General features: G+C 44.6%; 1 protein-coding gene across 1 annotated transcript in view; it reads right to left on the minus strand.

The window, feature by feature from the left end:
• Nucleotides 1-260: 260 nt before the first annotated feature.
• Nucleotides 261-16068, minus strand: part of LOC138283728 (embryonic protein UVS.2-like) — an 83604-nt gene continuing 67796 nt past the window's right edge. Inside the window, exons 8-13 of the mRNA XM_069221773.1 lie at nt 9335-9462; nt 5735-5850; nt 5353-5578; nt 4497-4615; nt 3740-3965; nt 261-765 (exon numbers count right to left, since the gene is read on the minus strand). Of these exons, the coding sequence (XP_069077874.1) occupies nt 755-765; nt 3740-3965; nt 4497-4615; nt 5353-5578; nt 5735-5850; nt 9335-9462 (826 nt within the window). The 3' untranslated portion in view covers nt 261-754. The remainder of the gene's footprint in view (nt 766-3739; nt 3966-4496; nt 4616-5352; nt 5579-5734; nt 5851-9334; nt 9463-16068) is intronic.

Raw genomic sequence — 16068 nt, forward strand, 5'->3', positions numbered from 1 at the left:
TGAGTGTAGTCTGGCACACAGGGTGCCGTTGGACACTGTGTCAAAGTCACTATGTATATACTTGTGCCTATTGCTCTGAGGACTGTTCCACTGGGCAGTGATAATTTAATCTGGCTTTCCCCGGCACCCCCAAATATGTTCCTTTTTGAATGGATAACCTAGCTCCCAAGGTGTTTCTCTGAGTACTTCCCTGCTCGAGAAATGATTCTGTACAGACGATGCTGACCATTCTGATGTTTGTAAAAATAGAGATCAAACAATCATATTCCAAAGTAACTTTATTAGACGTGTTTTTCTGAAACTCACTTCACACCATAACAGTTTATGCTTCACATTCTTATGCTGCTCTTCACAACATATACATAGTTCTGATCATATCCCACCTAGTCTCCATCTAAAAGATAATTAAACCCCTACAGAGGAGGAAAGGTCAAACAGCATGTATAAGGATCTGCTACTTTTTGGCTAGGTTTGTGCCATAGAAATTCTATATATATATACCCATGCATATGTAACAATCTACAACCCAGTTTCTTCTGTTAATCATTGGCCTTATGCTTGCCTTTGACCATGTACAGCACTCTGCTGCCTTTTGACTAATTTCGCCTTTAGAAATATCATATTCAAAGAACAGGCACAAGTCCTGACATCAGGTCAATGTGACAGGACAGAATATGTAGTATGTGATGTAGGAGCTTCTTCTCCCTGTTGAGACAATGAGTTTTTCTGAGCCATGGTATGTCCACCTTTCTGTCTAGGCTTTCACTGCAAATAGAAAGTGAGAAAGAGACGTCAGCTTTGCATGGATAAGTAAAGATCTTCAGCTCACTCAAATCTTGGCTCTTGAAGAATAACAGCTTTAATGATCATAGTTAGAAGACTGTACATTATAAAGACAAGCATAAATCAGATCACTCCTACATTCAAATCCTCTACTTTGTCTCCTAGACCTCCTCCAAATCATAGACTACATTGATGTCACAAGTCCACTTCACAGAATATAGATAGGTCATGGAAACTCTATACCTTCTCACATGCACATACTAAAATGCAACCTGGTGCTTGCCTTTTAGGACAGGGTGTACAGATTGTACCAGAGAAAGTTTAGATCTATCTGAAATCAAGTATTAATGTCTCTCAGCTCTTCTTGAGCTCATGGTAGCAGTTGCCAGGTGGTGCAAGTATCCATTGGTTGCAACCTCTCAACACCCATTGGTACTCACTAGCACCAGGAGTTTATTGCTGTATGAATGTTTGACTGACAGTTTCCATTGAGTTTCCAAACATCCATAGTTAGATTTGGTGAGTATTGTATCTGTGAGAAGACCGGGATCTTGAAAATTCTCATCTGAACAAAGATTCCTCTGTGTCTCTTGAGTTCCACTGGAGTCTCCAGCCAGGGCAGCTTGAGCACTGGTGGCACCTGGTGCTACAATCTTTTTTGACCCCCCACCAATAACCTCCTTCTCCATAGATTTCCTTACTACCACCCTCCAACAGTGCTCCTCATCTCTCCATTGCCCCTCTCACATATAGATTTCATTTGTTTTATATCACTACTCAAACCAGTGTGGGGTATCAAAGCACCTTAAATCAGACAAATTATTCTTGTGTAAATCAGTCCATAAGAAATGATACATAAGACAATGAGGATTACAAGGTGTAGGAATCATATGTCTTCCATACTAGTGGGCAGTACAATTTTAGAGCATTTGGTCTGGAGGAGCACAAAGTAAGAATCTAAAGCACACTACAGTGGATAGGGTTGGCTTTACTAATAAGAATGTATTTCCACCCAAACTAACCTTTTCTACCAGCATACTAGGGAAAAAAACATACCTTTCTAACCTATTCTATGAGGTGTGCATGTACCTCTTTGAGGACAGTGCATAGCTCACTCTCCTACATTAGGATTGTAACTTATGAACTGCAAGTAGCAAAAGGATGTTATGACAAAAGCAGTAACCCTCTGAGCTACCCACATAAAATACAGGTCTGTGCCATGTATGGTACACATTATTTGCAGCAAGAATATTACATTAATCACCAGAGTTATATTGAAATTTTAATTGTTGCCTGAGAACTGCTGGACACACAAGTAACTAAGCAGCAGGTGCTTTTAAACCCTTAAGTTATTTCTAAACACCTCCCGTCCCCCAGTTCAGCATCAGGTGGGGCTGCACTGGTCACACCACTCTAAGGAGGTTCTGCTTCCTCTCATGACCTCCTGATTGGATCCTGGTTCTACCACATGCTAAGTGGACAAACCTCCCCAGGTTCTGCTGCTCTATGCTGTTTGTGGTAGGATAAGAGCACGTCAAAAGGAGTGGAGTAGGCTAAAGAAGGTGGCTCTGAGGGTCTGCAGGATGATTATACCCCTCTGAGGTGAAGCTTTTCTTTGGTTACGGAATCCCCTCTGAGGGCTAATGTGAGTGAGTCGAACAGGTAATCCTTGTAATAGAAGAATAAAGGATAACCAGTGTCATGCTAACTTATACACTCCCTGTTCAATGACACAAGGACACAGGTGACCGTGCGTATGAGTGGCAATATATCTCTTGAGTGAAGGATTCTCTGTGGGGCTGTGTCCCCGTGACAGCAAGATTATTTAACACAGTCTACTGGTAGAAACATGTTAGGAGGAATTAAATGCTTGTAAGCAGTTAATTTATGAAGGATGGTCTCACAGGCTGATGAAACACTCGATTGATTGATTGATTGATCGATTGATTGATTCTTCACATTGCAACCTCTAGCAGGATCAACAGTATCAGAAAGGCTGCCCTCCAGAGTGCAGTACGTCTCACTCATTTAACCAGTGATTGGCCACCAGATCATTTGGTTTCTGAATGCTGAAGCAGATGAGGCTCACACAGTGATTCCCAGTTCTACATGAGGCAAGGGAACCACCAATTGTGCTGAAGCCTCTCAAACATAGCAACCCACTTGCCTGAATGGATACAGACTTCCTCTTCCTTGATGATATATGTAGCTACTAACTATCACAGCTCTGAATTTCCTGAGGAGCAGCAAGCAGTGCTAAAGAAAATTCCTAAATAAGTGAACAAGTCCTTTAATTCTCTAATCCTCCGAGTTCCACGCTTGGCTCAATAACTCTGTCATAGACATAGTACTATCCCACTTGAAATTAAATACATGGTGCTGTGGTCCACTTACTTCTTGAGTCAGTGGTATATCCCTCTTATGTCTAGACTCAACTCATAGCATTCTTCAGTCTAGGCCCTGTGCGCTCAACTAATTGATTCTATACTCGGTACCATAACGCAGTCAATTTCATGCTTGGTTCTAAACCATCCTAATTCTAGACACACATGTTATAAACTTCTTTATTATAGAATAAGTGATACAACTTTTCTAATTCTAAATGATAAGCTGTGACCACTCAGTCCTGGAGTCAATGCTCTACTTCTCTTCATTCTAGACTCACAGTTATTACCCTGGGTGCACACACCCTGCTCTGTGACTTGTGAGTTCCCTCGGCTCATGTGATGCAATGGAGGAGGTGGCTGTTGTATGTTCCATGCAGGTTCACATGGCAGTGAGGCATTTCAGAAACGGGAGAAAGTGGTCAGTGATCATCAGTGGCACCAATCATCAGTGGGTAGACCCAAGCACAGGAGGCAGTGCAAGGTGTGCACTATAGGCAAACTATAGCAAGTGTAATAATATAGCACAACAGAACTCAACACAAGGTAGCATTTAGCAGGTGTAAACCTACCAAAGGTGTAGGTAGCCTGGAATCCTTTCATCTGCTCTCTGTTGTCGCTGTGAAACTGGAGCAACAAGGAGTTACCTCTGGATACCACTGGGGCCACTGGACCAGAGCCACAATAACGACCAATACGTGGGGCACTACTTGTGAGGCCATTGTAGATCAAGAGGTAGTCCAAGAGGCAGTATTTCTCATATGGCTCCAAGTAAAAATCAGTGAATGTCAATGAAATCTGAAATGATTGAAACAGAAGTGAAAAATAGTCTTTTTGAAGAGTTGTGACATGTCATTGCTGTGTTCTACCATGTGCAAAAGCAACAAGATGATGGATGCAATGATTGAATTAAACTCAGCCACTAGTGATCGTCTGGCCCGCATCCCAAACCATTGTTTTTTTTTTTTTGCCCACCATGCTATCTCAGTTTGGACCCAGCCATATGAAATCAGTCTTGATCCTGCGCCTCATGGGAACAGTTCAGCCTGAACTGTCAGGCAAACCGGAACACAAGAAACCTAGGACCGGTGGTTCCCTAGTTAGGGCTCTTCACCCAGGCATAGCTTGGTTCCAGTGGCACAGAAAGCCAGGGAACCAACGTCTTGGCATACTCGACCCACTAAGGGAGGCAAATGCAAAAACAACAAGGTGATGGATGAAATGCTTTAATTAATCTCAGCCACTGGCAATTGCTCTGGGCCACATCCCAACACATGACAGGGCATCATACCTCTGCAGAATACAAAAGAGTGTGCAGCTGTGACTCACCTTGTTCCCCTCTGGGGCCCATATGTAGTATTGACAGTCGAAGTTTGCTGGGTAGTTCTGGGGGTAGTTTTCGGATGTAACAGTCCCTGTTGACGTGGTGTACACATGGGCACAACGAGCTAGAAGGCAAGGAGACAGAGTGAAAGTTTCAGAGACCTCTACGTGTTAGCATCAGCTCTTTCCAGGAGCATCTTACCATCTCAAACCCTTGACTCCTCTCTATAGATGGTTGACTGGAATGCTGTTGTTGGACGTTAGGGTGCTCAGTGGTTGGTTGTGCTATTTGGTAGCAGCAGTGGCAGTGCATGGCTCCTGGTTTACAAGTGCAATTCCTCAAACAAATATAAATTCTAGTATGATTGAGAATGATGTATCTACTATAGCCCTCCTCCCCAGGTATGTGATGCCCCTCTTTTATACTTTGATGATTTTAACCTCTGAACAGAATTGATCATGTTCCATTCAGAACATAGATGCACTTTTAGTGCCAGATTAGAGTTTGCCGGATGGAGTTACTCTGTCATAAATGTGACAGATATCCCATCTGTTGTATTACGGTCGGTCCCAGTATATCCTATGGGAATCGTAATACGGTGGACGGGATAGTCATCACGTTTGTGACGGAGTAACCCATCTGCCAAATTCTAAATCAGGTCCTTAGTGTTCTTGCACTAGGAAATTGTTGCAATATTTAATCATCCAATACAAATCTTATGTGTTGCAACATAAAATACCAGTGCTATGATCATGTGCTCTAGTGCCCTACAGTTGGAATACTTTGAGGAGTGCCAAAGCTTAAAATGTATTAATTCTATCCTTTATGTGACAGAGAGATGATCAGTAGTAAGACTCCTACTGTTTTGGTAGAAGGCGCTAAAGCCGCTGGCAGAGATGGCTCCATTGCTGACAAATTGCAGTAGCATTGCACTCCCTGAAGAGACCACTGGAGGCACATTTCCTCTCCCGCAGGCCTTTTCCAGTAAGACAGGTGCATCCTTGGTGGCGCCATCATAAACTGTGACGTAGTCCGCCTCGCAGTTCTTGGAGGACTCAATATCAAAGGCACTGAATGTCAGTAACATCTGAAAGAGAAGATAATGGAAAGAGACTAGGCACTAGAGCATTATGTGGGAATCTTGAAGATCAGTGGGCTACCTGAAAGGTGCCCCATTCTGTTCTGAAGGGTGGAGTTCTAATGGGTCTCCATCCACAGTGTGCAGCATTTTATTCAGACCTACCGGCAGTCCACTGGTTCGCATCAAGTAAGAGCAGTCAGTATTGCTGGGATACTGTGAGGGATAATTAGGTGAATTCAGGGATCCATAACCGTAGGTTAAGAGAGTGCTACAAGTACCTGAAGGAATGAATAAAGAAAAGGGATCATTAATGGGAAGATTTGCTCAGGCATTGTAGCTAATGGATAAAATGATAAAACACCTTGGAGGTATGATTTCCTTTGGACTTTGTACTTTATCCTTTCTAGGATGAGACATTCCTGAATACATCAACTCACTCATCCTTACTAAGAGCCTGCTAATCAACCTACACTCTGAAATAGCACTGAACAAAGTATATTGGGATCTCATGTAGGAGAGGATACTGGGAGCACAAGAAGGTGAGGATGCTCTGATCACATGGAGATGGTACTGGTATCATGTGGCGGTGAGGATGCTGGGATTACAGGGTGGAGAGGATAGTGGGATCACAAGGAGGAGAGGATGCTCTGATCACATAGAAGAGAGGGTGTTGGGATCACATGGTGAGGAGGATACTGCAATCACAAGGAGGTGGGGATGCTCTGATCGCATGAGGAGAGGGTACTGGTATCACATGGAGATGAGGATGTTGGGATCATATGATGGGGAGGACATTGGGATCACGTTGAAGAGAGGATGCTGGGATCACTAGGAGGTAAGGATGTTTTGATCGCATAGAAGAGAGGATACTGGGATCACAAGGAGGTGAGAATGATCTGATTGCATAGAGGAGAGGGTACTGGAATCACATGGAGGTGCGAATGCTGGGATCATATGGTGGTGAGGATAGTGGGTTCATATGGAGGTGAGGGTGCTGGAGTCACATGGAGGGGAGGATACTGGGATCTCAATGAGGTGAGAATGTTCTGATGACATGGAGGAGAGGAGGCTGGGATAAAATAGTGAGGAGGATGCTGAGATCACATGGAGGAGACGATACTAGGATCACAAGGAGGTTAGGATGCTCTGATCGCATGGAGGAGAGGGGGCTGGTATCACATGGAGGTGGAGATGCTGGGATCATATGGTGGGGAGGATACTGGGATCACAATGAGGTGAGAATGTTCTGATGACATGGAGGAGAGGAGGCTGGGATCAAATAGTGAGGAGGATGCTGAGATCACATGGAGGAGAAGTGACTAGGATCACAAGGAGGTTAGGATGCTCTGATCGCACGGAGGAGAGGGGACTGGTACCACATGGAGGTGGGGATGCTGGGATCATATGGTGGAGAGGATAGTGGGAACACAAGGAGGTGAGAATGATCTGATCGCATGAAGGAGAGGGTACTGGTATCACATGGAGGTGAGAATGCTGGGATCATATGGTGGTGAGGATAGTGGGATCATATGGAGGTGAGGGTGCTGGAATGACATGGAGGGGAGGATACTGGGATCACAATGAAGTGAGAAGGTTCTGATCACATGGAGGAGAGGATGCTGGAATCAAATAGTGAGGAGGATGCTGAGATCACATGGAGGAGAAGATACTAGGATCACAAGGAGGTTAGGATGCTCTGATCGCATGGAGGAGAGGGGACTGGTATCACATGGAGGTGAGGATGTTGGGATCATATGGTGGGGGAGGATATTAGGATCACATGGAGGAGAGGATGGTGGGAACACAAGGAGGTGAGGATCTTCTGATTGCATGGAGGAGAGGGTACTGGTACCACACGGAGGTGAGGATGCTGGAATCACATGGTGAAGAGGATACTGGGATTATAAGGAGGTGGGAATGCTGGGGTCATATGGTGGAGAGGATACACGGATCACAAGGAGTTGAGGAAACTGGGATCACAAGGAGATGAGGATGCGCTGATCACATGGAGGCAAGGGTACTGGTATCACATGGAGGTGAGGATGCGCTGATCATATGGTGGTGAGTATAGTGGGATCATATGGAGGTGAGGATACTGAGATCCCATGGTGGGAGTATACTGGGATCACATGGTGGTGAGGGTACTGGGATTGCATGTCGGTGAGGATTCTCTGATCACATGAAGGAGAGAGTGCTGGGATCACATGGAAGAAAAAGATGATGCTCTAATCACATGGATGAGAGGATATTGGGATCACAGGAGCTGATAATGTTCTGATGACATGGAGGAAAGGGTGCTGGGATCAAATTGTGAGGAGGATGCTGCAATCACATGGAAGAGAAGATACTGGGATCACAAGGAGGTTAGGATGCTCTGATTGCATGGATGAGAGGGTACTGGTATCACATGGAGGTGAGGATGCTGTAGATAGGACAGGTATGTAGGAGGTACAAGTAGGTGGGGATGCTCTGAGTGCATGGAGTACTTGTATCACATGTAGATGGGATGCTGGGCTCATATGGTGGGAGAATATTAGGATCACATGGAGGAGAGGGTACTGGGAACACAAAGAGGTGGGGATCTTCTGATCGCATGGAGGAGAGGTACTGGTACCACATGGAGGTGAGGATGCTGGGATCACATGGTGAACAGGATACTGGGATAACAAGGAGGTTGTGATGCTGGGGTCACATGATGGAGAGGATACACGGTTCACAAGGAGTTGAGGATAATGGGATCACAAGGAAATGAAGATGCGCTGATCGCATGGAGGAGAGGGTACTGGTATCACATGGAGGTGAGGATGCTGGGATCATATGGTGGTGAGGATAGTGGGATCACATAGAGGTGTGCGTGCTGGGATCACATGGAGGAGAGAATACTGGGATCACGAGGAGAGAATGTCTGATCGCACGGAGGAGAGGGTGCTGGGATCACATAGATGGGGGAGATGATTCTCTGATCATATGGACCATAGGATATTGGGATCACAGGAGGAGAGGATAATGGGCTCAAGAGGAGATGAGAATACTGCGATCACTCAGGCACGGATGCTCTGACCGCATCAGGAGAGGATACTGGTATCACATGGAGGTGAGGATGATGGAGAGAGCATGGTGGGGTGGATGCTGGGATCACATGAAAGAGAGGATACTGGGATCACATGGTGGGTAGGATATTGGGATCACATGGAGGTGAGGGTACTGGCATCGCATGGAGGTGATCATGCTCTGATCAAATGAAAGAGAGTGTGCTGGGATCATATGGATGGAAGAGATGATGCTCTGGTCACATGGATGAGAGGATATTGGGATCACAGGAGGTGAGGATGCTGGGATCACATGGATAACAGGGTACTGGAAACCCCTGGAGAAGCAGATGCTCGGATCACATTGAGGAAAAGGTACTGGGATCATGCAGGAGTGAGCATGTACTGATCACATGGAGGAGAATATACTTGGATCACATGGGAGCAAGCATGCTCTGATCACATGGAGGAGAGGATGCTGGGATAACCTTGATGGGAATGATAGGATCACAATGAGGGGATACGGGGTTCACACAGAAAATAATATACTGGGATCACACAGGAATAGAGGGTGCTGGAATCACACAGAAGTAGAGGATATTTTGAGGGGTAGATATTGGGATGATATGATACCTTTTCATACCAGATGAAATGAGCTTGTAATATTATAGGAGAAGACGGCAGCTGGACTAATCCAGATTATTAAAATGACTCTTAGAACACATTTTCTTACCACATTTATAAAGCTGGTTGATTTTAGCAATATCCAGATTGCTGACACCAATTCTCTGCCCAATTTCTGCAGTAGGATTTTTTGTGGGAATGATGGTCTTTTGTCCGTAGATTGTGCTGAATGCATAACTGGGGAGGACAAAGGCACAGTCAGTCTACTCTCCTAGCATCACATTGCTATGATTTGCCACCTGGGATGGTGCAACAACACAGTCTTGAGTCAAGGTTGGGATGATTTCCCCCTCTTGATAAAATGTCATTCTTCAATAAATTGACCACATCCCTTCTCACACTTATAACCTATTACATCACACCCTTCCTGGCTAAGACATTTCATCTTGAGCAGTAGGTATGCATCCACAGTCTCATGATGTGAAAAATGTAAGAGTTCATATTAAGTTGCTTTTCCATATGTGGTGAAAATGCATATGAGAGCAGTGCATTGACCGTCTCTAGTTAGTCTATTTTACTGAAAATGTTTCTTGTCAAGTACTATGGCTATTTTACAAAGACTAGGAGTAGGGGGCATATTTATGAAATTATCACCCAGCACAGCGCAGCAACTCACCTTTCTGCGCTATGTTGTCTGATAGGGAACGGACAGGAAGATGCTTTCCTTAACTATATACGGCACGATCCCGTCATTTCCCTGTGCTGGCGCACAATGTGCTGTCTTGTGCAAATGCAATGAGTCGTCAGCAGCATTGTTTTTTTGCAGGAAGGGGCACCTTTTGCACAAAAACAATCCACTAAGGCATATTCCTCTTTCTATATGTGTCTCCTTGTTACGTCTCACCAGGGGAGGTGCAGGTTTTTGACGCATTCCCACGTACGATTTACTCGTAGTAAATCTGGGAATGCGCCAAAATCCAGTGGCGGATGTGTGGGAACACCCATGCTCCACCTACGGAACGCCTTCTCAGTGCAGAGTAACGCAACTCAGCAATTTGCACTGCGCTGCGCTACTCTGGATTTATTAAGCCTCTCAGGGATATATATGCAAGGGGGCCTTGGGTGTCTTGATAAATCAAAGTTAAGGATTGCGTCGCTTTTGCACTCCGTTGCATGGTGCAAACACAATTCAGTCCTTTGATAAATGCACCCCTTGGACTGTAGGCTTTTTCACAGGTTCCAAGCTTCTGTCATACCAGAGGCTCTTACAACTGGGATTACTTTCATGTCGACAAAAGCTGCAAGACCAGATGCTGCTCCTATGGCTGGTTGAATGTGACTTTTGCAAATGCTCTATTGGAAATAATTACCACGTTTATATGTGAAATAGAAATGTCACTGGGGAAGCACACTTGTCAATCAGATTTGCCTCTTCAGCCATGTTATCTATCATATGTTACATCATTTTCAGATTTTATCAAAATAAAAGTGTTTTCCTCTCCCAGATTACAAGGTAAAATAATTGATGCACAGGGATGCGTCGCCACATTTAAAACTATCCTGAAGGTAAGTAGTCACATCTCAGCTGTTTATTGCTTTAAAGAGAAATTTATAAAAATGTAAATTTTGCCCTGATAGTTTAAACATCCCCATTTGATAAACCAAAAGAAGCACTTTAGTATGCAGCAAAGAACTTAGCTGAATACATTAAATTTACTCAAGAAATGCAAGGGTGGTCACTTCTTTACCTTCCAATTATTTGTTTTCACACCACCCAGATTTGTGTATGTATCATAGAAAGTGTTCTCAAAGGAAGAATTATTTTGACTGATGCTAAGAAGGTCTTTTAGACATCTGCAGGAAGCCCGCCAGCATGCAGGTGTGGTGAAAGTCTTTACCTTTATTGGTTGAGAACTACTCACTATATTTAAAGGTTTTGAAATGTCAATGGGAAACATTACAATAAAAATTCCCCTACTAGTCTGACGAAGCACTATCATGGCAGCCAGCCAGCATTTGTTTTACTATGCAAGAGGCAAACCCCAAAAGTGAATTTGTTTCAGAAAACAATACAAATAAATGGCCTAGGAGTTTTCCCTTCACATGTGGGAGCTATTGAATAGTTTTATTTCCTGGGTCTGCTATGTCGGTCTTAGGCGGGAGAACTGTAGTGTCCCCACCATCCTGTGGCAAATGGTCCACCAGGTGATAGGTTTCTAACATCAGAAACCTAGCAGTGGCCTCACTGTTAAATATGGTGGTCAAACTGTGGGGCTGGAGGGAAGGCAGCCTTGCTGACTTATGCAGGGGCCCGTGCTATGTAAACACCTAAGATTGTAGAAGAAACCTAAACATGTTACATCTCTTTCTATAATCCCATGTCTTTGACCCCAAGCGCCTCTTAGTGAGATATATGAAAAATATGAAATGCCCTACACCAGTTGTTCCCAACCTTTTGACATCCGTGGACCCCCACTTTCTCTTTACTGTTCCCCAGTCCCCCACTGAATCATTATTGGAATCCAGGAACCCCCGTTGAGCCATTACTGGAAGCCAGGAACCCCGGCCTAAACATTGTTGATACTTTGAATTGCAAAACAATACACATAAGAATACAGAAATAGGCATTCATCAAACACATACACAAATAACACGTTTTATTTAATTTGCAAACAAAATAAAAAAATGCAAATCTTAATTTTAATAGGAAGGTTTTAAATTCAATTGAAGCCACAAATCGTCCATCCTGTCTTGTGTTTGAAGCACCTGCACTGCTCCCACAAATTAAACTGAGGATACTAATTGAATTTTTAGCCTTCAATTTCAGGTTTCTTGACATATACAGTGTGTTTTGAAATTTTCAGTTGTACCTTTAGCCACTTTATTTATATACACTTTACTAATCTGTTAATATTAGTTACTTTTCAAAGCAATCATGGAGCCCCTAAGAAGGCTTTGTGGACCCCCAGGGATTCCCAGACCACAGGTTGGGAACCACTGCCCTACAGTGGCAGCTGCCAGGTATGAAGCGTGGTCGAGCGGGCAGCGGGTGCAGGGTGCATTCACTACAAAATGATCTTAACTACATTCACGCGGACATCCATTGGTATTTAATATTAAAGTTAAAATGTTTAACTTTAAAACAGTAACGTCATGCATGTTGCCGATTAAGGGCATGCATACAAAATATGAACACATATAAAATACATTTAAAAAAAAGAAAATTAAAGTAACTTACCTTGCTGCATGTCCTAGCTTGTGTCCCGGTGTTTTTTCCTCCAGCCTGGGCACAGCCAACTCCCTTAATCAATCCTGGCACTGCTCTCAGCACCAGGACTGGATGGAGCAGGCTCCCTCAGCGCTTCAAAGGGCACTGGCGGACAGTGCTGGCTCTCAACACTGCTGTCCGAAACAGCTGGGTTAAGAGGTTTAAAGAGCACAGGGTAGGCCATCTCAAGACAGCCAGCAAAAGAGACATGCACACTTTAAACAAGTGCACAGGCAGCCCCCCACTCCTCCCTGCTGCTGCCACGTGACTCAGCAGGCCCCGCCCCATCCTGACACTAGGCTTGGGGCGAGGGTTTGCCGAGTTACTGGAAAATAAAATGGTAATGTTTACAACCGTTTTATTTTATATCTGGGGGCATTTTCATCAGTGGGGTACTGCCATAACGGGAGAGCCGCGCCTGCTACCCTACACAGTTCTGTTGAGCTGGTTTCTAAGGTTTCTAATGGTTTCTAATGGAAAGAGGTGTTTTCAGGGGCCCAATAATCTGAATACTGGGTTAATCCATGAATGATGGCTAGTTTTAGATCCTCACTTGGAAGCCCTGAAAAGTGCCTATGTCACACACAATCAATTTCACTCTAGTAGGTGGTAAGGATATTGTCAGTAAAGAGACAATACTGTACTTCAGATCAAGACACAATCATGAATTGCTGGTGAGCACCACTTTGGAGATAAACTAATGAATGTCTATACTGTTCTTCCTTAAGACGTTTATGTATGTGCACAGCACTGGAATCATTCTGTAGATGTGTGGAAAGCTGACAACATAGTCAATTAATAACGCCATAGAATGTGTTCCAAAATTTGCCTTGTATGTCTCACAATTTGAATATTCTGTGATCAGGGGATAGATGGAGGTGTGTCACGAGTTGACATCCTGCAAGCTCTCTCAACCTTCCTTTGGAGGCCACTGGGTACCACCAAAGGGGTAACACTGGTCGCTGCTTTTGCAAAAGAAGTGTGGAATGAACTGTAACAAGTTCTTATTATTTTTTGGTCATGTAATTGCCACTTAATTTGTTCTAATTGGTTGCATTGTCGGCAATTTGTGCTTCTGATGTAACCCATTGCAGCAGCATTTCTAAGTACTAACGTGCTCAATGTGCGTGAGGACAAGAATACAGAGTGTGACAGCTGATCTTAGATCTATTTGCAATATTCTAACGTGTGATTCATGATAGCTGACATTTCTGTAGTGCCAGGGTGTTCTTTTGCACCATAACTATATAGGGTACGTGTTGTTAATGGCCCTTTCTTCAGGGTTATTCCCAAACCTTTTGCCTTCCTCCTCCTATTTTTCTGACCTTCTTTTTTTGGTTTTAGGACTCTGGGCACTTTACCACTGCTAATCAGTAGTAATGCGCATGTGCTCTCTTCCCTAAAACCCGGTGTGATTGGCGTACACCTGCTTGGCATATTTAATTTACCTGTAAGTCCCTTACAATGTAGTATACCGTACACCCAGGGCCTGTAAATTAAATGCTGATTGAGCCACCCATAAAAGTAGCCTTTCATCACTGTCTCAGGCCTGCCACTGCAGTGCGTGCACAGTTTACTGTCACATTGGCTTGGCATTTCAAACTACTTCCCATGGCCTAGCCTCCCCTTTTCCTACTCTTAAGTCATTCCTAAGGTAGGCCCTAAGTAGCCCTATAGGCAGGGTGCTGTGTAAGTAAACGGTAGGGCATGTACTTTTATTTTTCACATGCCCTAGAAGTGACAGTCTATTTTGCTTTTCACTACTGTGAGGGCTGCTCCTCTCATAGGTTAGCATTGGGAAGTCTCATATATTTTTTTAAGTGGTAATTTCTGATCTGAAAGTTGCAGTGTTGGCATGTTTGGAATGGTAGTCAGAAATCCTGCTTAATGATGTAGTTAGATTTTACATTACTATTTTAGAAATGCCACTTTTAGAAAGTGGGCATTTCTCTGCGCTTATAACTCTAGTGTTTTGCAGCTTGACTCCAATCCACGTCTAGGGTAGAGTGTCAGCTATACTTTGTGCATGCTTTCCAGACAGCCACAACATGGCAGGGGCTGGGTGGGACAGAAGAGGCATCTGCATCCATCTGCATACTAATAGTCATCCTGTGCTGGAAGAGGGGGAGGCCGTTCATATCTTACATGTCAATAGTGTGTGTCCTGCACTCACACAAAGAGCTGATCTACCTCCCCACCTCAGTGATGTTTGGAGCCAGGGCCGGGTTGAAAGGGGTTGTTTTACACTTGAAAGAGTTACTTTAATGTTACTCCTTGAAAATAACATTTTGGACTGTAAGTACAGGGTCTCTAACCCCATGTTTTAGAGCTGTCAGAAGGACTGCTATGCTGCACAAAGACTCAACTGGACGGCTCTTCTGCTGTTACCGTGCTACCTGCCACTGCCTGGGTGGCCTAAATGACAGACCGGATTGCTTTTCTGCTTGTTGCCCTGCTGCCAGCTGCTCCCTGACTCTGTTTGGCCTGTACACTACTGGGCTGCTGAGACAAACTGCCATCCCTACTAGCTGCTTTGTGGTGCTGGCCTACTGCCTGCTGCTTGCTGGGCTGAAGGAGGGACCGCCACGTTGAAATTTAAGTTGGATGAGCTGGCCTGCTCCCTTCTTGGACCCCCAGTGCTCTGCAAATGCTGATTGGGCCCCCCTTTGTTATAAAAGAATTTCAGGACCATCAAGGATAGTGATGTTTGCATGCCCAGTCCTTAACTGGGTGCTCCATGTGTGATTTCCCCAGGGACCCAAGGTCTCAAGTGCCTGTGGAAGAACTCAGGTTGGTAGTATCTTGCCAAACCGCCTCCTCTCAATTCCACAGGGATGAGTCATCAGAGCAAAACCTGACCCAGCCTGTTGCCCGACCAGAAGGAGACTGCTGAGCATGGTTCAGCATCGTGGTGCTGCCCGGCCTTTGAGAGAAGGGAGATCAGGGGCCTGCCTTTCTGTACCTGCCAGGACGGGCTCCCAGCTGCAATGGTGCTGCTCAATGGTAGGGTTAACAAGCAATGCTGGGTCCAATCTGGCCCTCATCTGGTAGAATGCCACAGCAGCACAGTTCCTGGACCACATTCTGTGTCTCCAAAGCCCATATGGCACCGGGGGACTTGCACATCCGCCCGCTCCATCTTAGCGGGTGGCCTTGTTCTGATTTTTGTTTGCTTCCTTTTTCCGAGCCTGGAGGGACATGGTTCGGTGAACAACAGACAAGCTGCTCTGTGCCCTTAGCATCTGATTTTTTGACTGCCCTGCATGCGGGGAGACCCAGAGAGGCCTCCCCACTAAAACCTCAACGGAGGCCCCCACTATACGAGAGACTTCTGATTACCATAATACACTTAATAGGAGCGCAGGTGTCCTGGCACTCTATAATTATTGGTGATTTGTGTGCTTTCACAACCAAAATGCTGTGCTTACCCTAATGTGGTGGTCTAAGTACCTGTCTGTGTTCCCCATAGCCTGATACCACAAAGCATATCATTTTAATTCTTGTTTATCTGTGATAAAGAGTACCATTTCAGCAACTGAATAGCATGCACAATACTTATGAAACATGGAGATTCA

The sequence above is a fragment of the Pleurodeles waltl genome, chromosome 3_1, assembly GCF_031143425.1.
Source record: "Pleurodeles waltl isolate 20211129_DDA chromosome 3_1, aPleWal1.hap1.20221129, whole genome shotgun sequence".
In the NCBI taxonomy this organism is placed as follows: Eukaryota; Metazoa; Chordata; class Amphibia; order Caudata; family Salamandridae; genus Pleurodeles; species Pleurodeles waltl.